This window comes from Magnolia sinica, chromosome 13 (genome assembly GCF_029962835.1).
Source record: "Magnolia sinica isolate HGM2019 chromosome 13, MsV1, whole genome shotgun sequence".
Lineage (NCBI taxonomy): Eukaryota > Viridiplantae > Streptophyta > Magnoliopsida > Magnoliales > Magnoliaceae > Magnolia > Magnolia sinica.
This window is the reverse complement of record NC_080585.1, coordinates 5,218,531-5,245,800: the sequence shown is the minus strand read 5'-3', so window position 1 is coordinate 5,245,800 and position 27,270 is coordinate 5,218,531. Positions and strand designations below refer to the sequence as shown.

The following is a 27,270-nucleotide window of genomic DNA, read 5'->3' as shown; positions in this document are numbered from 1 at the left end:
CCAACTGTCCTATATATCTCCACAGTGTCCAAGAATCAGATATGCAATCTGATCATCCTGGGATTAGGATGTGGATTTCCTACGAAAGCCTTTCGCATGAAGTTATTGCATTGGGATGCTAGGTGGGACCACCGTGATCGAATTGCATATCTGTTTCTTGGACACAAAGGTGGATCCAAAACTCAAGTGGGTCATACGAGAAGAAACAATGGAGACCCAGTGACTACCGTTTAAACAGGCTAAGAGCTTTTTGTTTTCATTTCATCCCACTAGAAATGAACCTATACACGGTTTGGATTAGGGGTGCACACGGTTCGGTTTGGTCCGGTTCTGGGGTGAAACCGGAACCGAACCATTCCTAACGGTTCTAGGAAATTCGGAACCGGAATCGGACCGTTGGCACCCTAGAACCGAACCGGAACCGAACCGTTAAAACCGGTTCGGTTCCGGATCGGTTCCACGGTTCTGGGCTTTTTATAATCCAGCCCAATTGCAAGCCCATGTCCATCCATGTTGTGGTCCATTTGATGAATGGTTTAGATATTGTATAAGGTGTGTAAAAATACATTTACGAAAATAATTATTCTAAAGAAAATAATTATAAGGTATGCTAAAATACATCGGTTTGGTTCCATAGTTCGGTTCCACGGTTCGGTTCTACGGATCGGATCCATGGTTTGGTTCTACGGATCAGTTCATGGTTCGGTTCGGTTCTACATATCCCCAAACCGAGAACCGAACCGTTGTCACCGGTTCTTGAATTTTTGGAACCGGAACCGGAACCGGTGCACTTTAGAACCGGACCAAACCGGACCGTTTGGTCGGTTCCAGTCCGGTTCCATGGTTCTACCGGTTAAATGTGCACCCCTAGTTTGGATGGCATATAAACATACACGTTGAGCTAAAAAAGGTTTCAACGGTAGACAACTCTTTCTTTAGATCCACCTGATTTTTGGTCTCATCTCTTAAAATAATATGAAAGTAGATTTTTCAGAAACATCATAGTGGGCCCCACGTAGCATTCCAGCGCAGGAACTTAAGATTCGGCGAGAGTGGGATGCACAATTAATCTGATCAGGTTTTTATTTATTTTTGAGTTAACATATGCCACGTATACAATTTATGTGTGGTAGCGTATCAAGTGTGATAGGCAGCCAGAGTATCATATAACTAACTCCTCTTTCTAATAATAAACTTTTGCAAAGACAAGGGAGAGAAAAAGGAAGAATGAATCGCCAAAAGAAACAAAGAGACAAACACTAGACGAAATAACACGAGGATTATTCGCTAATCGTGTCGTAGCTGTTGTACGACGTGTCCCCTGCATTAACATATAGGGACCCAATTTCTTGCATTGAGTCTAAGTGGGCCCCACTTGATCGGTGTATTTTTCCACCGATGCCCATCACAGCAAAGCTGATATATACTTGCAGCACAAGGACCCTTGAGCCAGTGCCATTACTTTATTTGATTATAACAATCCCTTTGTATTAAAGGAGACATTATCAAAGGAGAATCTTAGGTCATTCCTCACACACGTGACACGTGTGCAAGATATGAATCCCTTTGATCAGACCTGTCCAACCATTCGGTGGGTCACGTATTATGTAATTGAATGGAAAAAAGATGATGACCGATGGTCCATGTTCGACATGCAATGGTGGCCCATGGCCAACCTGATGACTGGATCTGCTTGATTTTTTGGTCAGGATCCGTTCTTGGTGCTCCCCATTTGATGGATGGCCTGGGTCCGCACATGTAATGCAAATCATAGTTCTCTTTTGAAAATCTACTCGGCATCTCTTCTCAAAGCACAGGAAAGGAAATGGTGTTTTTTAAGGGTTTGTTTGGATTCATGAAAAGAAGACGAAAGAAATATTATTTCTCATGCAACTAACTTTCCATTTTTTGTTAGCCCTTTTTTATATATATAAGAATGTGTGGGAAATGTTATTTTCTAATATTCTTGTTGAAAAATAAATAAATTTATACTTTTCTCCCATTATTGAAGAAAATCATATTCCTCAAGGATCACAGCCAAATGTGTACATTATGCTCCGCTAGTACCATTGTGCCATGTGCTAACGCACCACGTCTCACCATCAATCTTTTGTTGCACTCCCCGCCTTTGTAAAGCATCCAACATGTGCTAATGTGACACATGTACCACTATTCATATTCCCTTACACCTCCCATACAAAGCACTCCACATTAGCCAATGTGCCATCACCTATCTTCAATGCTTCAAACACACCACATGTGCCAATGGTGCCAACGTGCACAAGTGTTGTCATGTAGCTTTAAGTGCACACATATCAACCATATGGTTTTAAGCACCTCACATATACCACATATGTCACAATTCAACTTTAAGTACTCACATATGCCGTTGCCACATGCTACCACCCATCTTCAAGCATTCCTTATGGTCCCTGGGAAATTTTTTATTTAGCCAAAAAAAATAAAAATATATATACTAAAATTTAAAGAAAATATTGTTGAAAAACAATTAAGGAAAAGAATGTTTGATTTTCTCACAATTTTCCAAAAATAAAGCTTCTTAAGAAACACCATTTCCTTTCATATACTTTCCATGAATTCAAACACATGCTGAGAAACCTTGTTTTCATGAAACCCTTGAACTAAAGCATACAAGGCATATTGTGGCACTTGAATCTGAATTGTGGCCCACCTAATTACTAATGGTGGCACATGTAGCACAAGACACTCATAGGCACATTGGCCATGTAGGCACTTGGAAGCTAGATGGCAGCACTCATTCGCATTGACACCATTAACACATGTAGCATTTTTGCTACATGAAGCCATTGAAGATGGACGGTAGCACACTGACGCATGTGGAATGTTGTGCACATGTGGGGCACAAGAGAAGATAAATGATGGTACATGTGGTCCATTAGAACGTGGGGCTCAAGAGAAGATGGATGGTGTAACATGTGCCTCATTAGTACATATGGCACATGAGAGAATGGATTGTGTCACATTTGGGACATTAACTCGTGTAAGGCGCAAGAGAAGATAGATGGTGATACATGCCGCACATTCGCACATGTCACAATGGCACGCGTAGGGCATATCTAAATATACTAAATAGGGATAATGGCTCATGTGGCAGATGTGGGGCAACTGAAGATGAATGGAGGCACATTTGGGCTAAACCCATGGAAAATAGTGTTTCCCACATATTCACATGAATCTCCAGTGTCCAATGTATGGACCATGTGATCTCACTGCCAAATCTACACCGTCCAATGTCTGGACCATGTGAGGTCACTGCCAAACACTTGGGATGTACCTCAAATCCAGTCATCCAAATGGTAAGACCACTAGATAGGTAAAACACAGATCATGCAGCAACAAAACCCTGCCCCTAGATGGCACTGATCAAATGATCATAAATGGTCCACCCAATGGGCTTTGGTGGCCATCCAAAATGGTCAGAAGCATTTGATTGGCAAGATCATTGAGCAATGGCCCATCAGAGAAAAAAAAAAAAAAAAGTTGCAGGGAGGCGCTGCAAGACAGCATATCTCTAATTGTCCTTTGGCAGCATGGCCCACCACTCTTAAGCAACCAAAACAGCAAAGTGGACTGAGAGTGAGTGGGGCCCACCAGACATGAGTAGTCAAATACCATTGATGAGGCCCTCTTTTTCTTTTTGCATCTTGTCTGCCTACGTTATCCAAAAGTACACATACCCATCTGATGCAGGAACCTCATGATTTTTTGGCCAGGGCACCTCCACGCGGCCCGCACCTTATGAGTGGCCAGGGTCCCACACACGTGTGACATGTCAATTCCCTCTCTACCATGATTCAGAAACCTAAAAACTCGATTCCACATGATGTTCAACTGGGTCGGGTTGATTTGAAGACTCGACCTGACTCTGACTCAATATTTAATTATTGTAAATTGAAAATATTAGGATTGTTCTTAGAGATTTAAAATAGAAAGAGAACATAAATGAATAATAACATAGATATTTCACTAGCTAAGGGTGTTGCTTCACTTGGTTATAGCTGATGTGTTGCGGTATGATATGTCAGGACTATAGTCATTGGGTTTGAGGCTTTTTCAATTACACAAACCGTCTATTTTATGGGGTACGGCAGGCAAAAAAACAACTTTCAGATTGAATGTTTAAATGCATTGATTATACAAAGGAAGGTTAAGATGACTGTTTATGTTCAATGCAAAAGAGCTAAATTATCTAAGGGTTGAAATAATTCAATTGAGGGCCTTTAGGGCCTGTTTGGACAGCAGTACTAAATGGGATGGAATTGAATTAGATGGTATTAACATCAGTTATTGCACAATGATTACATGTCAGGAAATACCATTGTATTTTCACTGTTCAATCCCATGTTTAGGATCAAATTCATTCACTGAGAAATACACTGTATCATGAGAAGTCTGCCTTTGGCAGACCATGGAATTGTAATCAACCGACCACATTTCACAACTGTGTTTAGTCACCTGTGCGCATGTGCAGCTTGAATGTCACATGTAAAAGGCACGTATGGATGAACGGTATGGATAAAACATGTGTATCAACATGAGGCCCACAATTGTAGTAGATTTCGAAATCCACCAGAAATCCTGCGCCATCCACCATAGGCATTGGAATATGTGATGCCAGGATTAATCCAATCATTTCTGTTGTTATCAAACACCGGATGGAAATGCAATTCCATACCACCTAATTCTATCTAATACCATGCACCAAACAGGCCCTTAGTTGTTTTCTTCCAACCATACAACGTCGGATATCAATGGTTTGGATCATTGGAAGACACGACATAAATTCAAAGACTAAAGTCCCAACTTATCAAATTGCAAAACATAGGGATGTATTGGAGCAAACTTCCATTGGAGGTTTGAATCCCACTTTGCACCTTAATTTCTATTTAATAAAATCTGCCACAGAAGGCCAATGACTCAGTTGACTGAGTCAGGCCCAGAACCAAGCTTCCCAGCGACTTGGCTCGAAATCTAGACGAGTCGACTCAGCTGAGTTTTGGTCAGCAAGTTTTGGAACTATGCTCACACTAGCATTGCCACAGCACTCCAAAGACTGAAGGTACTGAGAGGTTCTAAAGCTTTGCTTTTTTCTCTTTTCCATCCAGGCTCTCTTTTGGTGGTCTCCTCTTTCAAAAAAGTGGCCCTTTTAAGGGAAAAAAGGAACCCCAACGCATCCTGTCCAAGAAGTCTAAACCTTAGAAAGAGAGATAAGGTGGGGAAAAAAAAAAAAAGACAGAAATAAAGAAAGAAGAAAAAGTTTCTCAGTTGGGCCAATGGCAGTGTCTTCATTCATCTATGATTGCAAGCAAACATACGAGAGATGGAAAACGTCCTGGAGGATTATAACCCTCACAGGAGGCCTTTTCAGGAACAGACCACTCACAAAGTGTGACAAAAGAGAGTCATGCCATTGCATTTATAGCCTTTCATTTCTAGGATGGAGGCCCAACCCACCCCCATATTAGGAAAAGGAGAAACCATAGCCCTATCAAGAAAGCTTTTCTCCAAAATCAATGGAGATTAAAGCAAAAGTAACTTTGCAAATGAAAAAATAAAAATAAAAAAATTGATGCATCAGGCTCATGCTGCTACTACGTACATGGCTCAGAGCATCTAGAAGTTCTCCATCTGCCTGGCCCTCGTCGTGATCTACATGTCAAAGAATTTTTACCCAAATTCCACCACCAATCCCCCGAGTAAAATCTGATTGATCTGCGGAGGATGTTAGAATAGAACACCTGTTATAAAACATAAAAATTAAAAAAATTTAAAAAAAAAAAAAAGAAAAAGGAATCGATATACCAGTCGTGCAATTATTGCTCACAAGCTGCTGCACTAAAATGGACAAGCCAAAAGATTTAGATTATTTTCTTTTCATATTGATGGGTAGTCGTATGAAAGCAATTTTTCAGAGGGTTGGATGGTGCTCTTTGCCGACCCCAATCTGTTGGGAAAAGCAATGATGATGGCAGTGGTGGTGATGCTCTTTGTCGCAACCCAAGATTCTGGGTTCACTTCGATTGCAACTTTATCAAATGGATGAAAAGTCATTTTCCATGACGATCCGTTACAAGGGTGGTTAGTCTTGATGTGATGATGACTTTGACACATCTAGTGATGTCAAATTATGTGGTTGACATATGAATATAATTGGGTACATACATTAAGCTTAAGATACATCTTGTCATCCAATATAAGATCCAGGCAACGGTAATGGTGGGAACCAGCGTTACGAGGCCATAACAGTCATTACGGGAAAAAAAAAAAAAAAGACCCATAACGATCTGTTACAAGGCCAATACAGTTTCTCCAAAAAAAAAACGAGGGTTGTAACAGCCGTTACAGGGGCCCCATGCCATAACGGCCATTATGGCCCATATCATGACAATAAAGAATACCTTATATAGGATCCATTGTCTCTATGGAAACTACTTAGTGGCTTAACTGCTTAGGTCTTAGTTATTGGAGTTCAAATGAGCTCATTTTCATGGGCCGACACTTTCAGATGTTTTGAAATAGTTTTCGGAAGGGTTTCAACAGTTAAATCTTATATTTTAATTTTTAATTTTGTTTTATAATGCTTGATGGAAAAATAATGGTCATGACCTATTAGTGACCCACCACTTAGCAGCCGCTTGGTCAGAATTATTTTCAGCACTTATCACTGAAATTTGATATTTTCAGTGATTTTCAATAATTCAAATTGTTTGGCAAATCCAACTTAATGAGTGCTTAAATTAATTTTCACTGAAAATATGAGTCTTTTTTAAGGTCCCCTCCCTTCATTTAATGTTGAAGGCTGAACTCTAAAAGTGGTGGTGCATTAAAACTTCTTTTCACTTTTAACTAAGATAACCCTAAAATTATTTCAACATTACAAATCAGCACTCACATTAATTTTCAGAGCTTATTTTTCAGTTTATCAAACAGCACCTTAGTCCAACATGGGATTAAGACAGTGATGGAGGGATATGGTCCATTTGAAGCATGGATAGATATAATGTGTGCACTTTTGATGATTTAGGGCACATACAAAAGTGCGCAGGGTGGTGGACTACCATACTTATGGTGGGAGCACCAAAACCCTAACCTCCTCTATATAAGATCCTATTCTCAAGGATGCCCTAGACTCCAGAAAGTGCGGGCATCCTTACCTTCTTCCTTCACACATTTTTAGGGAGAGAAAGGAGAGAAAAGAGAGAATAAATGCTTCTTCTCCTTGTGTCACTTGGGTAGTCCACTCCAAGGGTTTATCTTAATTCTTAACCCTTAGATCTAGATTCTAGGTCTATTGTGGGAATGGTATCCATATTTACTTAGGCATTCACTCTTTATTGAGAATAAATCATATAGAGACCTCAACTTGAGGAAGAAAAACATTGACAATCTCATCCTCCATGGCTTCGATCTAAGGTGTAAGATTTGAAACATTCCCTTCTCATATTTGTTCTCCAAATATGAGATCTACATATTGGCCGATCCTTAATCAGACTAAGAGATTACTTTTGAATTTTATGCTTCCATTTGTCTTTCCAAAACCCCATCAGACCTGCACTCGAATACCACGTCTTATCCACCGTGCCAAACATGATGTTTCGGTGATTCTCTTTTATTTTCCTAATTTCATACGTCCTAGGTTAGTATGGGCCATCCCAGTAGGACTCAACCGCCCACAAAGCAGGTTAGGGTCTGATCCGAGTTTGAAAACACTGGACTTCACCCAAATGCAACCAGGGAAATGCTTGGTTTTTGGCTTGTTAATCAACAAGATGATCACACCATAAAATGCTAATATGATAGATGTAAAAACTACAGCCTTTTTTTTCAAATAATTTTAGGGTATGAGGTTCAGGGCCAGTTTGGATGAATAATTGAAATAGATAGCAACTTTGAATTGATTGCAATTTGAAATCATGCAATTCAAATACAATGCAGTTTGATTTAGTAGTCACTAATGTGATTTTCATTCTATCCATGTACTGTTCAGTTGGTTTTTTTACGAAGGTGGTCAAATTACCCATTTCTCTCATCCATGTGGAGGAGATAATGACTGGACCAGACTGCTTTTGTGGCCAGTTCATATTCACGGTGGGTCCCATCTAATGAATTAAATATTGAAGAATGCTCAAGTGTACTCACCTCACACATACAAGCAAGGCATATACTTGATTGACCGCACATTTGTAAGTACACTCACCTCGCAATGTACAATATCCGAGCCGTACATCCAGTGAACCCAACTGTCAGGTTCCATGACTTGAAAATTAGACCAATAGGATCATCGGAAGGGCACACATACAAAAATGCATCTGACAAACACGACTATTAGGTTAAGTGTCTAGAAAATCAGGCCAATATCAATATGATCACCATGTGGGGCGCACTTACATGAAACAAATGAACAGTAAAGGGAAGTGAGGGCACACCATAAGAACCAATGAGCAATTGTACCATCATCCAAATAAAAAGAAGTATGTTTGCAAAACATATGAATAGTTAAGAGTAGTTAACCAATGGTAAGGACTATGTAAGGCCCGTATCATAGTCCATACCGTTCCATAGGTTTCTGCGGTCCTCTCGGTCGAATTCCGGCAACCCTCGACCTGTATCCGACATTTGCGCGCGATCCTCAGCCAAGTCCTACATGCCAAAGTCGCCACGAACCGAAACTTGTACCCTAGCGACCGCGCCGTCGCCGTGGTTCCAACGCCGCAACTTGTGCACCGATCCGATACCCAGGCCAGGAGATGTGGGCCCGCATTCATTCCAAAGAAACGCCGCTCGTTGCGAATTCTGAGAAGAATCTCTACAACATGTCTAATCAATCAATCAATCAATCAAGTCAAGTACACTCCATACCTCAAGTACAAGCAACCATCACTCTTTTTCCGTAAGTCAACTCTCTCTCACCCTACCCATCCCTCTTTTACCAAATTTTCAACCCAACCCATACATCTCCATCCCCTTCCTTACAACACCCATCCCATATCATCCCATCACTTCTCTCTCTCCCTCATTTCTCAAACACTCCCAAGCAACAAAATATCACACGTCCAAGCCTCCCTAAGCTCTCCAAAACAACAAGTGTGGCCCACCTTCTCATCTCTCATCTTAACCATTCATCTTTCATCAACCTCCATTAAAATTGACGGCAAAGAGCATAGGAGTCCAAGGAGCTAAGAAGAAGGTCGATAGGTGGGTGATCCACCGTTGATTTTCTATTAGGGGGACCCACTTGTGTTGGGACCCATTTCGATTTATGTATTGTAATCTCGAGGGGCCCATAGTGGCGGGGTCCCTCCCTACACACCGTCTCTCTCTCTCTCTCTCTCTCTCTCTCTCTCTCTCTCTCTCTCTCTCTCTCTCTCTTCCTTTGTATGGTGATGATGATGAAGAGGTGTGTGGCCCATCTGGTGTGTGTGTGTCCCACCATGAAGTATATATTATATCCGTGCCATCCATATTGGCCCACCTTGCTAGGATGTCCAGCGGCAAGCCCACTGGCCTGTCCGTCTGGACAGTTCCAGTTGAAGAGAAAACGCAATATCATCTTGATAAAACGTGGGGCCCACGTGATGTTATGTCATCCAGACCACTGACTGGACGGAGGGAAAACACGAATATCATGTTGATCCAATCATGGTGGCCTACCCACGTGGCACCACCATGATGTATGTGAATACCCTCACCGTCCATATGATAAGGACAGTGGGCCCCTGCTACCATCCAGCCGTCCATCCAGCGTCCAGATGGTCTGGACGCTGGCACTCACACGTGTAAATATATATGTATGTACATATATGTATTATATAATATAATAAATTAAATAATAATAATAAATAAATAAATAAATACTATGGTGGGCCACTCCCACGTGGGACCCATCTTTAGCATAGGTCATCTGCACTGTCCAGATGGGCAGCTACTCACCTATTGTATATATAATATGATATATTTGCATATATAATGAATATACATATATAATATATTATATTATATTTAACAATATAATATATGATATTATATTATATAATATAATATATAACAGGTGAGCCACGTTCGTGGGACCCACCTGACGAACTGATGGGATGGTTTTCTGGTGGGACCCACCCCGTATGAGTTCATCAACGTCATCCATCTGATTGGGCCTCCCTGATGCATGCGCAGCATCCAGACCGTCCATCCAGCAGCTGATTAGCTGTTGGATTGATGGCAGCAAGTTCTGTGGGCCCCGCTGATGTACGTGATGCATCTAAACCGTCCACCTTTTTTGGCAAGTCTGTCTCACGGCTTGGGACTAAAATAAGACAGATCTAGTTATCAAGTGGACCACACTACAGAAACAGTGGTGTTGAATGTCTACCAATGAAACCCAATTTTTGGGTTGCAGAAGTTTTAGACCAATATAATAATTGTTTTCCTCATTGTTCAAGTCTTTGTGACCTTATGAACAGTGGATGGGAAATAAAATGGTGGCCCCTCTAAATTTTAACATTGGGAACCATTATCACCATTGATACTTGTGGTATGGCCCTGATGATCTCTGGATATGATTCAATCTTTTTAAATAATACTCTAAAATGATTTCTATCAATAGATGAATGGTGTAGTGGTACGGCCCAATTGACTCGACCCATTTGATCGGCCCAATTGATTCGGCTCATTAGTACCAGCCCATTCGACTCAACCTATTCGACTCGGCCTATTCGACTCGACCCATTCGACTCGGCCATTTGATTCTGCCCATTTGATGTAGCCCATCTGATGCATGATTGACCCATTGGAGTGGCCCACTTGAGGTATATGAGGCCCAATGAGACGTATGTGAGGCCTTTGTGTGAGTCGACTGTGATATATATGAGGTGCATTACAAGGTGAGATTCCACCACGATGTATGTAATGATGTTTTGGCAGCCATGTCTTGGGAGCAATGATGGTTTGACGTCCACATTGTAAGAACAATGATGGTTAAATGTCCGCATTGTTACTCTCTCTAGAGCCCATTGATAGGCCCATACTTATAGCGTGTAAGCCGTCTAGGCCCCTCTTCGTTATGAACAGGATCCATCACCACATAACATGTTTAGTATAGTTCCATGATTCATGCTCATATGCATCATATGTATGCTTGATATGAGGAGTGACTGATCATAGCATATGCCTTCGAGCAGATTGTTTATGGGCCCCCTTAACAGGCGAAGTTGCCCTTCATGAGCGCACGGTACGCGCAGGATTATTGCATAACTGGTAGCGTGATTCATGCACTTCGCATTTGTATGACATGATTTCTATACGCCCTAGCGACATCAGGGCTATGACCTCCACAGACACATCGTGGATGGCAGGATCGGACACCGGAAATATTGTTCCTAAGCATCGGGGCGCCATAGATGTCCCTGGGGTGAAAATCCCTAAACCCGATGGTACCAGAGGATGATTCCAACGTCGAGACCGAGTGGATAAATGAGAGCACGAGGGCCGAATACCAGGAGGCCGCGTCTCCCACTGTGTCGTGGTCGGTTGGAAAGAGGTTATGCTTATGGTTATGCTCATTACGAATCAAAATCATGTTAGAAATCCTCCTTATAGAATCCCAGGATCGGAACCTGGTGTATAGGTGTCAGGAGCCGAGAATGGGGTACTACGGAGGCTGTCGGCGCCGGATTCGGCGATCAGAAATTTTGTGAGCCCGATTTTCGAGTTTGGGGCATGACAGAAGTTGGTATCAGAGCATAACTTGGGAACAACCCAAAACAACATCACATATCTAGTATGAATTTAGATCAATTAGGTTCCGAGTGCATAACCTTCCGATTTAGTCCCCTAACGTGCCTTGAGAGTTCAGACAGCTCGATCCTCCGCATTTCCAGGGCGAGCCAGATCCGACTGCAGCCGAGAGATGGCACTCCGATATGGAGAAGATTTTTTATACTATGCCATATACGACCCAGCAGCGAGTCCGGTTGGCCATATTTCTTCTCCAGGGAGAGGCCGAGCACTGGTGGACCTCCATTACTCGTGTTGCAGGGCCAGATTTCGTATAGACATGGGAGGATTTTGTGGGCCGATTCGACCAACAGTACTTCCCCGACCACATTCGTCGGCAGAGAGCGTTAGAGTTTGAGACTCTGGTGCAGGGGGACATGTCCGTGACGCAGCATGCGGCCCATTTTATGGCGCTATCAAGGTTCGCGCCATATTTGGTTAGTGATGAGGGGCGGAAGGCCCGCCGTTTCAAGAACGGCTTACGTTACGGTCTTCGAGGCCGTGTTATTGGGCATGAGCTCCCGACTTTTCAGGCGGTAGTGCGGAAGGCTCAGATTTATGAGACTGAGTGGGCCGGCGGGCAAAGCGATCGAGATCAGAGGAAAGGTCAGAAGAGGCAGGCCCCCTCCAGTAACTCCCAGCAGCATCGATGGCCACAGAGGTACAGGAGCCACCTCAGCAGCAGCAGTAGAGAGCACCACAGCAGCCCCCACAGCAGCAGTTGAGAGCACTACAGCAGCCTCCACAGCAGCAGCGGTAGCAGATCCCACCACCGAGGCCCCCTCAACAGCAACATCAGCACCAGCCTCCAAGACCGCAACAGTAGATGCAGCAGTTTCGAGTGCCTCAGCGACATCAGCAGCAACAGCATCCTCCAAGGGGACAAGCACCTCCCCAGCCAGCTCAAGCTACATTCTATGCGGCTCAACAGGACCCGCAGTCATCTGGGTGAGTCGTTAAGGGTATACTTCCAGTCTCTGCATGTATTGCTCAAGTACTATTTGATTCCAGTGCTTCGCACTCATTTATGTCTGAGATTTTTTACCGATCAACTGGATTACCGATAGAATCTGCTAGTGAGGGATTGACCGTATCAATGCTCTTGGGTAAGACCACAGTATTGGGCCATTTTTGTTCATCTTGCCCCGTGTTAGTGGAAGAGATTTTCTTGCCCGCCGAGTTGTATGTGCTGCCGATGTCAGATTTTGACGTTATCTTGGGCATGGATTGGCTTGCCGAGTACCACGCCATCTTGGACTGTTCCGCGAGGACAATTACATTCTGCATACCAAGCTTGCTGCAGTTTCAGTTCGTTGCCGAGCCCAGAGGAGAGCCATTGTCTTGCTTGATGTTCTGTGCCAATGAGGAGCTTGTTGCCGCTTGTATTGATCAGTTGTTTGTGATTTCCCCGACATGTTCCAAGAGATTCCGGGATTGCCACCGCGTCGGCATATTGAGTTCCAGATTGATCTCGTGCCCGGTACCGCGCCTATTTCGAAAGCCCCTTATCACATGGCACCGATGGAGTTGAGGGAACTGCAGCATCAGTTGGAAGAATTGCGTGAGTTGGGATTCATTCATTCGAGTAGTTCTCGGTAGGGAGCGCTGGTACTCTTCGTCAGGAAGAAGGATGGCTCATTGAGGCTCTGCGTGGATTACTGCAAGCTCAACCAGGTCACAATCAAGAACAAGTACCCGCTCCCGAGGATAGATGATTTGTTTGATCAGTTGCAGGGTGCACGGTTCTTTTCGAAGATTGACCTGCGTTCCGATTATCATCAGATTCGGGTCCGAGAGGACATCCCGAAGACAGCTTTCAGGATGCGTTATGGTCATTTTGTGTTTCAGGTTATGTCCTTCGGACTGACCAATGCGCCCACAATATTCATGCAGTTGATGAACGAGGTCTTCCGTCCGTATCTTGATCAGTTTGTTATGGTATTCATCGACGACATCCTGATACATTCGAGGACCCGTGAGGAGCATATGCAGCATCTAGAGATCGTATTGCACACCCTCCGCCGTGCCCATCAGCTGTATGCGAAGCTGGAGAAGTGCAAGTTTTGGCAGAAGGAAGTGAAGTTCCTCGATCACGTGGTGACAAGGAAGGGTGTCGCAGTGGACCCCTCGAAGGTTGAGGCAGTGCGTCAATGGGGCCAGTCCACGACTGCGTCCGAGATCCGTAGTTTTCTTGGTTTAGCGGGCTATTATCGGCGTTTCATTGAGGGCTTCTCCCGCATTGCAGCCTCGTTAACCAGGTTGACTCGGAAGGGCACAGAGTTTGTTTGAACTGACGCATGTGAGCAGGCATTCGTGGAGCTTAAGGACCGTCTGACGCCCGCTCCTGTCCTCACTCTTCCCTCTGGGAGTGATGGATTTGTTGTATTTATCAATGTCTCACATATTGGTTTAGGTGTTGTCCTGATGCAGCACGGCAGGCTTGTGGCTGTTGCGTCTCACCAACTCAAAGTCCATGAGCTGAACTACCCCACGCATGATTTGGAGCTGGCAGCAGTCGTCTTCGCATTAAAGGTGTGGAGACACTATCTCTATGGAGTCAGGTTCAAGCTCTTCTCTGACCACAAGAGCTTGAAGTATTTATTCTCTCGGTCCGAGCTGAACATGAGGCAGAGACTCTGGATGGAGCTCCTGAAGGACTATGATTTTGACCTCCAGTACCACCCAGGCAAGGCAAACGTGGTGGCGAATGCCCTCAGCCATCGGCCACGAGCCCTGGTGGCACACATGATGATTCAGGAGTAGAGGATGCTCGAGGATATAGCAGAGTATGACTTCGAGTTTGGTCTGCAGTCTTCTATCGTTCAGATATCGAGCCTGTCGATTCAACCCTTTTGTCGCAAGGGTGATCGAGGCTCAGCAAACGAACGAGTCGTTACAGGATTACCGAGCAGAGGTAGCATCTGAGAGTCAGTCAGATTGGCAGATTGGTTCTGATGGTGGACTTTGCTTCAGAGGCCGATTATGTCCCGGATATTCCCGAGTTGCGCAAAGATCTTATGACCAAGGCACATCGATCGCTGTTTTCTATCCACCCTAACTCGACGAAGATGTATCGTAATATGAGGAGACAGTATTTTTGGACAGAGATGAAGCGCAAGATCACCAGTTTTGTGGCCGAGTGTGACACATGCCAGCGTGTCAAGGTTGATCATCAGAGACCCCCTGGTCCATTACAGCCGTTGAGCATCCCGATGTAGAAGTGGGAGCATATATCGACAGATTTCATTATGAGCTTGCCGAGGACTCAGCGCGGTCATGACGCCATCTGGGTTGTCGTGGACCGTCTGACGAAGTCGACATATTTTCTTGCGATTCGTGAGACTTGACATTCAGACCGGCTAGCCAGGCTGTTTGTTGATGAGATCGTGAAACTGCACGGTGTTCCTGTCTCGATCCTTTCAAACCAAGATCCGAAGTTCACATCTCAGTTTTAGGGGAGCTTTCAGAGAGCGATTGGCACTGATTTACGGCTCAGCACCACGTATCATCCGCAAACCGATGGCCAGACCGAGAGGGTTAACCAGATCCTTGAAGATATGCTTCAGGCCTGCGCGATTGATTTTGGGGGTAACTTGGATGAGCAGCTGCAATTGGCTGAGTTCGCGTACAACAACAGCTATCAGGCGACCATTGGCATGGCTCCTTTTGAGGCATTATATGGCAAACCGTGCAGATCTCCGAGTTGTTAGACCGAAGTTGGAGAGCGGCCTCTCCTAGGTCCCGAGCTTGTGCAGCAGACGTCAGAAGCTGTCGATATCATCAGGCAAAGGATGCGCACAGCTCAGAGCCGGCAGAAAAGTTTTGCTGGTCGCCAGCGTCGTCCCTTTGACTTTGTTGTAGGGGACCATGTGTATCTCAAGGTCTCGCCCATGAAGAGCGTAGTTCGATTTGGAGCGAAGGGCAAGCTTACCCCGAGATTCATTGGACCTTTCGAGATCACTGAGCGCATTGGCATCGTGGCCTATCGGCATGCCTTACCATCTCAGTTGTCTGGCGTCCACAACGTTTTCCACGTCTCTATATTGAGGAAGTGTGGGTCAAACGTAGTTCCTGTTATTGATTGGCAGTCATTGGAGGTTCGTGAGAATGCTTCTTACATTGAGCAGCCAGTCCATATTCTTGACCGGAAGGAGCAGGTCCTCCGAACCAAGGTCATTCTCTTGGTGAAGGTTCAGTGGGGTCACCATTCAGTTGATGAGGCGTCTTAGGAGCGCGAGGCCGAGATTCGAGAGCGTTATCCCCATCTCTTTATTGATTGATTATATGTTGTATCTTGGATACTGTCTTCGATTTTATATGATGATGCAATGTTTCTCCTGATGAGTTATGTCTGGTTGCGATGATTGTGTAAATTTCGAGGACAATTTTTATTTGGAGGGGAGAGCTGTAAGGCCCGTATCATAGTCCGTACCATTCCATAGGTTTCCGCGGTCCTCCCGGTCGAATTCCGACAACCCTCGACCTGTATCTGACGTTTGCACGCGATCCTAAACCGGGTCCTACATGCCCAAGTCGCCTCGAACCGAAACTTGTACCCTAGCGACCGCGCCGTCGCCGCGGTTTCAACGCCGTGACCCGATACCCAGACCAGGAGATGTGGGCCTGCGTTCATTCCGAAGAAACGTCGCGCGTTACGAATTCCGAGAAGAATATCTACAACATGTCTCATCAATCAATCAATCAATCAAGTCAAGTACACTCCATACCTCAAGTACAAGCAACCATCACTCTTTTTCCCTAAGTCAACTCTCTCTCTCCCTACCCATCCCTCTTTTACCAAATTTTCAACCCAACCCATACATCTCCATCTCCTTCCTTACAACACCCATCCCATATCATCCCATCACTTCTCTCTCCCTCATTTCTCAAACACTCTCCCAAGCAACAAAATATCACACGTCCAAGCCTCCCTAAGCTCTCCAAAACAACAAGTGTGGCCCACCTTCCTACCTTCTCATCTCCCATCTCAACCATTCATCTTTCATCAACCTTCATTAAAATTGAAGGCAAGGAGCATAGGAGTCCAAGGAGCTAAGAAGAAGGTCGATAGGTGGGTGATCCACCGTTGATTTTCTATTAGGGGGACCCACTTGTGTTGGGACCCATTTCAATTTATGTATTGTAATCTTGAGGGGCCCATAGTGGCGGGGTCCCTCCCTACACACCGTCTCTCTCTCTCTCTCTCTCTCTCTCTCTCTCTCTCTCTCTCTCTCTCTCTCTTCCTTTGTATGGTGATGATGATGAAGAGGTGTGTGGCCCATCTGGTGTGTGTGTGTCCCACCATGAAGTATATATTATATCTGTGCCATCCATATTGGCCCACCTTGTTGGGCTGTCCAGCGGCAGGCCCACTGGCCTGTCCGTCTGGACAGGCCCAGTTGAAGAGAAAACTCAAATATCATCTTGATAAAACGTGGGGCCCACGTGATGTTATGTCATCCAGACCACTGACTGGACGGAGGGAAGACACAAATATCATGTTGATTCAATCATGGTGGCCTACCCACGTGGCACCACCATGATGTATGCGAATACCCTCACCGTCTATATGATAAGGACGGTGGGCCCCTGCTACCATCCAGTCATCCATCCAGCGTCCAGATGGTCTGGACGCTGGCACTCACACGTGTACATATATATGTACGTACATATATGTATTATATAATATAATATATTAAATAATAATAATAATAATAATCATAAATAAATAAATACTATGGTGGGCCACTCCCACGTGGGACCCACCTTTAGCATAGGTCATCTGCACCATCCAGATGGATCTGGATGGTGGGCAACTACTCACCTATTGTATATATAATATAATATATTTGCATATATAATGAATATACATATATAACAGGTGGGCCACATTCATGGGACTCACCTAACGAACTGATGGGATGGTTTTCTGGTGGGACCCACCCCATATGAGTTCATCAACGACGTCCATCTGATTGGGCCTCCCTGATGCATGCGCAGCATCCAGACCGTCCATCCACCAGCTGATTAGCTGCTGGATTGATGGCAGCAAGTTCTATGGGCCCCGCTGACGTACGTGATGCATCTAAACCGCCCACCCTTTTGGCATGTCTGTCTCATGGCTTCGGACTAAAATAAGACAGATCTAGTTATCAGGTGGACCACACTGTAGAAACATTGGTGTTGAATGTCTACCATTGAAACCCCATTTTTTGGGTTACAAAAGTTTTAGACCAATATGATAATTGTTTTCCTCATTGTTCAGGTCTTTGTGACCTTATGAACAGTGGATGGGAAATAAAATGGTGGCCCCTCTAAATTTTAACACTGGGAACCATTATCACCACTGATACTTGTGGTATGGCCCAGATGATCTCTGGATATGATTCAATCTTTTTGAATAATACTCTAAAATGATTTCTATCAATAGATGAATGGTGTAGTGGTACGGCCCAATTGACTCGACCCATTTGATCGGCCCAATTGATTCGGCCCATTGGTACCGGTCCATTCGACTCGGCCTATTCGACTCGCCCTATTGGACTCGGCCTATTCGACTCGGCCCATTCGACTCGGCCATTTGATTCGGCCCATTTGATGTAGCCCATCTGATGCATAATTGACCCATTGGAGCGGCCCACTTGAGGTATATGAGGCCCAATGAGACGTATGTGAGGCCTTTGTGTGAGTCGACTGTGATGTATATGAGGTGCATTGCGAGGTGAGATTCCACCACGATGTATGTAATGATGTTTTGGCAGCCATGTCTTGGGAGCAATGATGGTTTGACATCCACATTGTAAGAACAATGATGGTTAAATGTCCGCATTGTAACTCTCCCTAGGGCCCATTGATAGGCCCATACTTATAGCGTGTAAGCCATCTAGGCCCCTCTTCGTTATGAACAGGATCCATCACCACATAACATGTTTAGTATAGTTCCATGATTCATGCTCATACGCATCATATGTATGCTTGATATGAGGAGTGACTGATCATAGCATATGCCTTCAGGCAGATTGTTTATGGACCCCCCCTGATAGGCGGAATTGCCCTTCATGAGCACGCGGTACACGCAGGATTGTTGCATAACTAGTAGCGTGATTCATGCACTTCGCATTTGTATGACATGATTTCTATACGCCCTAGCGACATCAGGGCTATGACCTCCATAGGCACATCGTGGATGGCAGGATCGGACACCGAAAATATTGTTACTAAGCATCAGGGCGCCATAGATATCCCTGGGGTGAAAATCCCTGAACCCGATGGTACCAGATGATGACTCCAACGTCGAGACCGAGTGGATACATGAGCGCACGAGGGTCGAATACCAGGAGGCCGCGTCTCCCACTGTGTCATGGTCGGTTGGAAAGGGGTGTGGCCTTACTCGCCCAAGGGTAGGGGGCATTGCTAGGCTGAGTTTGACCAGCTCGTAAATGTGTCCGTTATTAACGTGCCGGATAGATATTGGCAGACTATTGGCCAGGCAGATAGTGAGGTTTTTTACGCTCACTTGGACTGCACATCTGGGAAAGAGGCAGTACTATTTGGAGTGTACTAAACCCCCATGATTATCCAGAATGAGAACCATACTGATATTTGATGCTCTAGTGAGGAGCTGCATTGATATGTGGATGAAGATTGGCATGCTTGACTTGCATTTCGCATCGCATGGCCTGGATATGGCCGATAGCATTCATGTTTTGCACTGCATAGCCTTGGTACGGCTAATTGCATTTACGTACTCATCAGCATGATTCCGTATTATTCTGACATTGCATTCTGAGCACACTCATATTGCGCACACACTTACACCGCCTTCTAAGCTTTCTATAAGCTTATGCACGATTGATGCGTGCAGGTGACGCCAGGATGCAGCCGTAGCTTCACCGCAGTAGGAGTTTGCAGTCGAGCTCCAGGAGTTTCCGTTATTATCACTATCTTGTATTTCCCTTCATACGCATTGTACTCAAAGTTTTTGATGGTGTTCTTGTGGTTATTGTTCGTGGGTTATGCTTATGGTTATGCTCATTACGAATCAAAATCATGTTAGAAATCCTCCTTATAGAATCCCATGATCGAAACCTGGTGTATACGTGCCGGGAGCCGAGAATAGGGTACTACGGAGGCTGTCGGCACCGGATTCGGCGATCAGGAATTTTTTTAGCCCTGTTTCCGAGTTTGGGGCGTGACAGACTACACACTGATGGGAATCTCAGCTTATCCAAACATCTGACACCTTAATGAGAGGGAGGCAGGAAGAGAAGAAAGAGAAGGGGACTTTTTTTTAAGCTCTAGCAAGACATCTTTAAATTCCTGGCATTTAATCAGTTCTTTTTCTTTTCTTTTTTAAGGTAGTGGAAGAAACAATACCCATTCGACCTAATAAAAAAATTTAAATGCTTTTAGATTGCAATATATTCAATTCTATCTATTTTTGGAAGGGAATATATTCTACTTGATCTTCCAAATCACAATCTAAAAGTCAATAAATTTAAACAAATCGCCATCTTGGTACCTTTCCAAACAGGCCATATTAACAAACCTCCACAATGAAAAAATAATAATAACAATAATAATAAGAACTAGAAAAAACTTATGATACAGAATAGAGACGAAGAAAAACAAACAATCATGAACAACGCAACATAAAGGATGTCGTAGTTGTACATGAGAATCCATGATAGTTCCCAATAATAAAGACCAGTGATGGCAGATCTATGTGCAATCAAGGAGTACCTTCTGTTCAAGCTTCATCTTCCCACATCCAATAATATCCTACAATGTCTCCTTCAGTTGTTTTTCCTCTTCCAACGGAAGTGGCAGGCCAAAATAACCAATTAAATGAGTGCTTGAAAATCAAGTACATGACTATCTTTTCTTTTCCTTTTTTTCTTCTTTTGGATCAGCAACAGAAGAATTTTATTTTTATTTAAAATATAATAAAATATCTCCAACAAGACAAGAGACCAGTTCCATCCAGGCAATGGATACGACCATTGTAACAATAATGAAAAGATATACTGAAAACCACCAGAGAAAGCCATAGTTTGATGATAAATACCACAAATGAAGTGTGGAACGAGAAAAATTACAAGAACTAGAGTTGTTTACATGGATGATGGAGCGGAAGTCCTCAAGGGGCAAAAAAAAAAAAACAAACAAATTTTACTTAAAAATAAAAAATAAAAAAATAAAAATAAAATAAAAAGCTCACCCAACTATTACACAAAACCTAGTATAGATTTTGAAGAGGTTAACTTGCACTTCTATGATCGAGATAGAAATCAGGAGAATTGTACAAAATCAAGGGATTGTTCAAATTTGATAAGTGAAAACTGGTTGTGGTTGTGTGTTTTCGAACGAACCACACTCCTTCGTATATGTCAAGGGGGGAGGGGTTTCAGAGTCCCTCAATTTAAATGAAGGCATCCCACAAGGCAGTATAGCAGCATTTGCCCTCATACTCTCTCCCTTCACAATAAAGTTGATTGTGCATCACACAAAAATGAATAGTTTTCATTAATTACTAGGTTTCATAACTATCAAATTATGACAAGGCTATATGATGCATGTACGTGCAACATGAATGTATGCGGTAGTTCGCAAATAAACTTGTAAGGATTTTTCCCACCGTCATCATCATCTAACAGTTAATACCAATTACTTGGGGTCAACTGAATAAATCTTGTTCCACCTTTCCACTCTATCAAGTGCCATAACTTCAGTACCATAGGTCATCAAGTTTTTTATTACCATTTCCATCCATGTCCTTTTGGGCCTTCCCCATAACCTTTTGAGTTAGTGCATGGTTACAAGCCCAGGAAGCCTATAGATCTCATTCCCATGTCAGTCTCCCACGGACCTTCAAAGTCCATAGACGCATATTCATGATTTGTATGCTAAAATCAAGAAGCAGATTAATGTGAGCAATAAAAAATACAAAATTTTTGTTGACTCTCATTGTAGGTATAAAGAATTTCAAGTGGGAAAATATGTGATGATTCAGATAGGGCCAGAACGGTTTCCACAATGGGCCATGAAGAAATTACAAGCTCGTAGTGTAGGACCTTATGGCCCGAAATTGCTGCTAGCAATGAAGAAGTTCAAGGAGTTGAAGTCGTGCCACTTGCAGTTGTCAGATGCTCCTTATCCTAGGCTAAAGAGAGTGATGATTGATGCCAGCTTTCAATTTTCCATACTTACGTTAAGTAAAAGTGCTAAAAATTGCAAGGTGATATTTGATAGTGGCAGTTGCACCAATGTGGTCTCCGCTAGTACTATATCTTGTTTGAGTTTGAAACTTGTCTTGTACCCTCAGCCCTACTGAGTTTCTTGGGTTGATGCATCCTCGATACCGGTTTCTCAGTGGTGTCTTATTCCCATTTAGTTTGCTTCATACAAAGACACGCTGTGATGCAACGTTTTGCCTGTGGACGTAGGTCACATCATTTTGGGCAGACCTTGATTGTATGACCTTGTTGTGACACAATTCGGCTATTCAAATATGTGTTCATTTATGTATGAAGGAAAGACAATAAAGTTAAATCTTCTTCCGCACAAAAGCACCCTAAAGAAGAGGAAGGGAAGGACGTCAAGAAGGGTGATCCAAAAGATGTGAGGAAATCCTAACCTAAATCTCTCCACATAATAAATGCCAAAGAGTTTGAAAGGGATACTATGCTGATTTAGTGGTGTATGCCCTAGTGGCAAGAAAGGTCACACCCAAGGTTAGCATAGAGTTGCCACCTGAAGTGAATTTGGTGTTGGAGGAGTTTAGCAATGTTTTCCCTGAGGACCTATCGGATGAGCTTCCACCCATGCAGGACAGTTAGCATGCCATGGATTTTGTCCCCGGGTCGACTCTACCAAACCTTCCTCACCACCAAATGAATCCTGCAGAGCATGCAGAATTGAAAAGACAAGTCTATGAGCATCTTAAAAAAAGGTTCATTCAGGAGAGTTTGAGTCCATGTGTTGTGCCAATCCTCCTCACGTCTAAGAAAGATGGCATTTGGCGGTCATCCGCATCCTCATCAAACTCGCAAATCACGAGGGCCTTATTTTGCTCTTCTATGAGGGATTGGTGTACGAAATGACCATATCAATGGCAATTATAACACCGAGTTTGCTCACCTGCTCTCGAGCTGGTACTAGCTAGACCTTTGCCCTTCATGTCCTTATTATTGGATTAAGCACCAATATGGGCTTTGGATTGACTCTTAAAATTAGGCTTCTCCCTGGGGAGTGGCCTTCACATTGGATTCATGAGAGTCGAATCGCCTCACAAATTGCGATTTTAGATATCGCTCAAGTTCTTGCACCACTTGGTAGGCATGCTCTAGGGTGGTAATGTCGTAAGGAATGAGTTCACGTTGAAGCTCGAGTCTGAAGCCCATCCCGAAACAGGAAATTGTCATTAATGGGTCATTCTCACGAATTGCAGTTTCAGATACCGCTCAAGTTCTTAGACCACTTGGTAGGCATGTTTTAGGGTGCAAACGTCATGAGGAATGAGCTCAAGCTGAAGCTCGGATCGAAGGCCCATCCTAAACGGGAAAGGGTCATTAACGGGTACTCCTCAATGTTATAGCACATTATATTTTCTTCAAACCCAGCGATGTAATCAACCACGGGTATTGATCCCTAATGAAAGGATTACCACTTATCCAAAAGCTTCCGACAGTAAGAGATAGGAATGTACTTTTCCTTTAAGATCTCTTTCATCTCATAATGCAGGGGCATTTTCACACCGGGCTCAAGTGGGGTAGCTTGTAGGATGCGGGGAGATACTCGGGGTGGGTGGCCCATGTGAAGCAGAACCCATGTGAAGTGGGGCCCACAAGGGGGTTCGGCCGAGGTCCTAACCCATGCGATGTGGGGCCTGGGCTATGAGATAAAGGGATTGATTCGCCACTCTTTATCAGTTCGAGCTTTTAGAGCAAGTGATTAATTATCCTGCATCAAAGTGGTATCAAAGTAAGAGGTCTCGTATTCGCGACTCCTCACAGGAGGTGATTAAGGGCCTGTTTGGATTCGCGTATTGGTAGGCATCATATGGTATTAAGGGTCCTGATTTGACTTCTACGCTGTTTGGATTGGAATTGAAATGCTAAGAATACAACGCACACGAATACATACAAAAGCCAAAAATTTCAAATGGCGGTAGAGCGTTGTCATACGGCTCTGTTGCCAGGTGTACTCTCTCTTCAATGCACTTGCATTGTATATCGTGCGAAAAAATTCCAAGAAACGCAGAAGCTTTATCTCCAAAGGGAGAACGGCGAGTAGTCTACACCAGCAGCTCCTACGCTCATCACTGCCATTGTGCATGCCGCCATCCAGTGACTGTTTCTTCCCTTCTAAAGGTACTCTTCCAGTAACAGCGACCAGGATAACCTCCTTGAGGACATTGCGGGTTGCAAATCGGTCATTCGCACCACCTACCTCCGAGGCGGAAGGGCAATCATACAAGTATGATCATCTCTCTTCCAGTTGGATCTCCGATCAGTTTGGAAGTGTAACCATGAGCCGATTCATGGTTCAATGTTGCATCGCCCTCTTCGTTTGCAAAAGCCCCTTTTCTACTGATGGCGTGTATACAGATAGGCGTATACACCCCTATCTGTCAACCCCATATTCCCTATCCAGCTATGCCTATACCGCTGATGGGGAGAAATTGAGGAAAATATCAACTCGTCGAATCCAACTGGGGATTTTGCAAAATCCGTCTTGGAGGGGTGGAGTATTGGAAAGGACGGGTGCATGCGACCCAGAATCAGGTAGTCGATTCTGTCTGTGGCTTGCAGAAATTTTGAAAATTGGAATGCTTCTGTTTATAAATACCCACAGTCGTATAATCTCTGCAAAACATTCTGTATTTGGAAATATTTCTGTTCTCCTAAGGCTCTCCATCTACCGGCTTGATCTCTCTTTGAGGTATTACACTTCTAAAACCCCTTTTCGGTTAAAATGCACTCTTTCGTATATGTTTACCATTTTCAGCAATAAAGTCCTCGTAAACTGTTATGCGAGACCAATGTAGGATTTCCCCTGATAACATTGTTATATGCCTAGTTACAATTACAGCTGCAAGGTTATATGCGGCTGTACTGAGATTTTCAATAGGTCCTATGTGAATATGTTTTCCTTATTCACTATTGTCTACATTTCTATATCAAGGCATGCGTGCTATTAAAGCACGCATTTTTATTTGCCATCTCCTCAATCAAATATTTTAATCGTCAAAGCAAACCCTAACCCCTAAAATTAATCATGCGCCGATGCAGACATTAGAAGTCTTGCAGCTCTCAGTGCAATATTTCCAAGTCTCTACAATCTCCAATTCAGAGAACAAGTATGTGAATACTGATTTCGATATTCCCATGTTTATCAGAATGTATAATGTTCATTGACGGGTACTTAAATCAAAATAATTATGTGTATATCAAAAACTTTAGAAGATATATGTAGACAGTAAATCAGGTGCTTCAAGTAATCGATGATGATCAGCTGGTTGGATAAACAACTGCAAATACATATTCATGATTGCATAAATAACTGTAAACAGATATTCCGATTTGCTTAAATAACTGAAAACACATATTCATGTATGGTTACATAACTGTAAACAGATAGTGAATCCAAAGCTTAAATATTTATAAACAAATATTCATGCATCAAAAAAATTATAAAAGTGTGAACTTGGAAGTTCATGATTGGATGTGTAAGTGTAAACAAATTCATTTATGTTTACATAACTATAAACAGATATTCATGATTCAAAATGTCTACTGTATGTTTGATTAATGTTTCATTCAACTATATTGAAAGATGCATGCTTCGTTCAACTGTAAGAAGAGATTCATGCTTCATTCAACTGTAAAAAGAGATTTATGCTTCATTCAATTGAAAAAAAAAAAAAAACTGTAAATAGATAATGATTTGATTTGCATAAAAACAGATGCATCACATACTTTTCAGCTTCTCTGTTGTGACTGTTAAATATCAATTGCATATTTTTCTATAATTTTTATGGTTCATTGTAATTTCCATTCAGATAAATTTCATCTACAATAATCTATGGCTTCCGATAGCTGGGAAAATAGTGATGAAAGGTCATCTGCTAGTGAATGGACTGAGAGTGAAGTAGTTGCAGCATTAACAACCATTGCAGTCTTTGCATGTGTAATGGGCGCTGCTGAATATTATCGCCGTTACTGTATTAAGGCAAAGCAGAAGGATTGTCACATTGATAGGGATAGATTTGTCAATGGCATAATAAGAAAAAATGATGTTGATTGTCTTGCGCAGCTGAGAATGTGCAGGGACAATTTCTTCGAATTATGTTCATTGTTGAGAGATCGCAAACTCCTATCCGATACGAGGAGGTGTAGTATGGAAGAGCAGGTTGTAATGTTCTTACATACTGTCGGACACAATGTACGTAATCGTGTGATTGGTCATCGATTTACAAAATCTGGTGAGACTGTAAGCAAACACTTTACTAGGGTGTTGGATGCTATTATCGGTCTATATCCAGAATATGTGAAGTTCCCTGGATTTCACACACCCAAAGAAATATCCGACAATCCTCTATGGAGTGCATACTTTCAGGTAATATTATACAAGTGTTGGATGTCGTAGGTAAGAATTATACGTGGTAAAAGGAACTGATCATGTGGCACACGTTTGATTCTTGGACTACGTCAGGGCCCTAGATGGCACCCATATCCCGGCTTATTTGCCAAAAGAAATGAGTTCAACTTTCAGAAATAGGAAAGGATTTGTCTCAAAATGTTCTCGCTACATGTACTTTCGATATGAAATTTGTGTATGTGCTTGCTGGTTGGGATGATTCCGCATCCGATGCACGTGTCTTACAAAATGCATTAACCCATCGCCTGGACTGTTTTCTGATTCCTCATGGTAATCATATATAGGGGGTGTTTTTTTACATTTTAAGAGTTTATTTATGAAACATAACTGAAACATATATTACAATATGTAGGAAAATATTATGTCGTTGATGTTGGATATGCACATTCGGCCGGGTTTATGGCCCTCTATCGAGGTGTGCGATATCGTTTGAATAAGTTCCGAACTGGAAGAAAGCCTGCTAATCAAAAAGAACTTTTCAATTATCGTCACGCCCAGTTGCGAAATGTCATAGAGCGGTCTTTTAGGCTTTTAAAGGGCCGCTTTCCTATCCTACGTACTCCTCAGTTCAAGTTTAAAACTCAAGTTAAAATTGTCATAGCTTGTTATGTCCTTCATAATTTCCTTCATGTTAATGGTGATGACGGACTGGCTAAGATAGTAGAGGACAGCGGAGATAGTACAGAGGATGTTTCACCATCCCCTGTAGAGATAATTAGCATGAAGGAAGGACGAGCTTTATCTCGGGTGACGGATCACGGTCGGGAAGAGTGGGCGAGGAAAAGAGACGAGATAGCTGAG

At 43.2% G+C, this 27,270-nt stretch overlaps 1 protein-coding gene across 17 annotated transcripts in view; it reads right to left on the bottom strand.

Annotated features, from left to right (window-relative positions):
- Positions 1-4,821: 4,821 nt before the first annotated feature.
- The window catches only part of LOC131222527 (ATP synthase subunit O, mitochondrial-like), a 49,021-nt gene continuing 26,572 nt past the window's right edge, over positions 4,822-27,270 (bottom strand). For 2 of the 17 annotated variants that reach the window (XM_058217640.1, XM_058217638.1), the window contains exons 2-3: positions 8,240-8,298; positions 5,663-5,780 (exon numbers count right to left, since the gene is read on the bottom strand). In XM_058217640.1, the coding sequence (XP_058073623.1) occupies positions 5,699-5,780; positions 8,240-8,298 (141 nt within the window). In that variant the 3' untranslated portion in view covers positions 5,663-5,698. Of the gene's footprint in view, positions 5,218-5,641; positions 5,781-8,181; positions 8,352-20,550; positions 20,619-27,270 lie in introns of those variants that run through there. The other 15 variants (XR_009160094.1, XM_058217641.1, XR_009160092.1 and 12 more) reach the window with 14 other exon arrangements.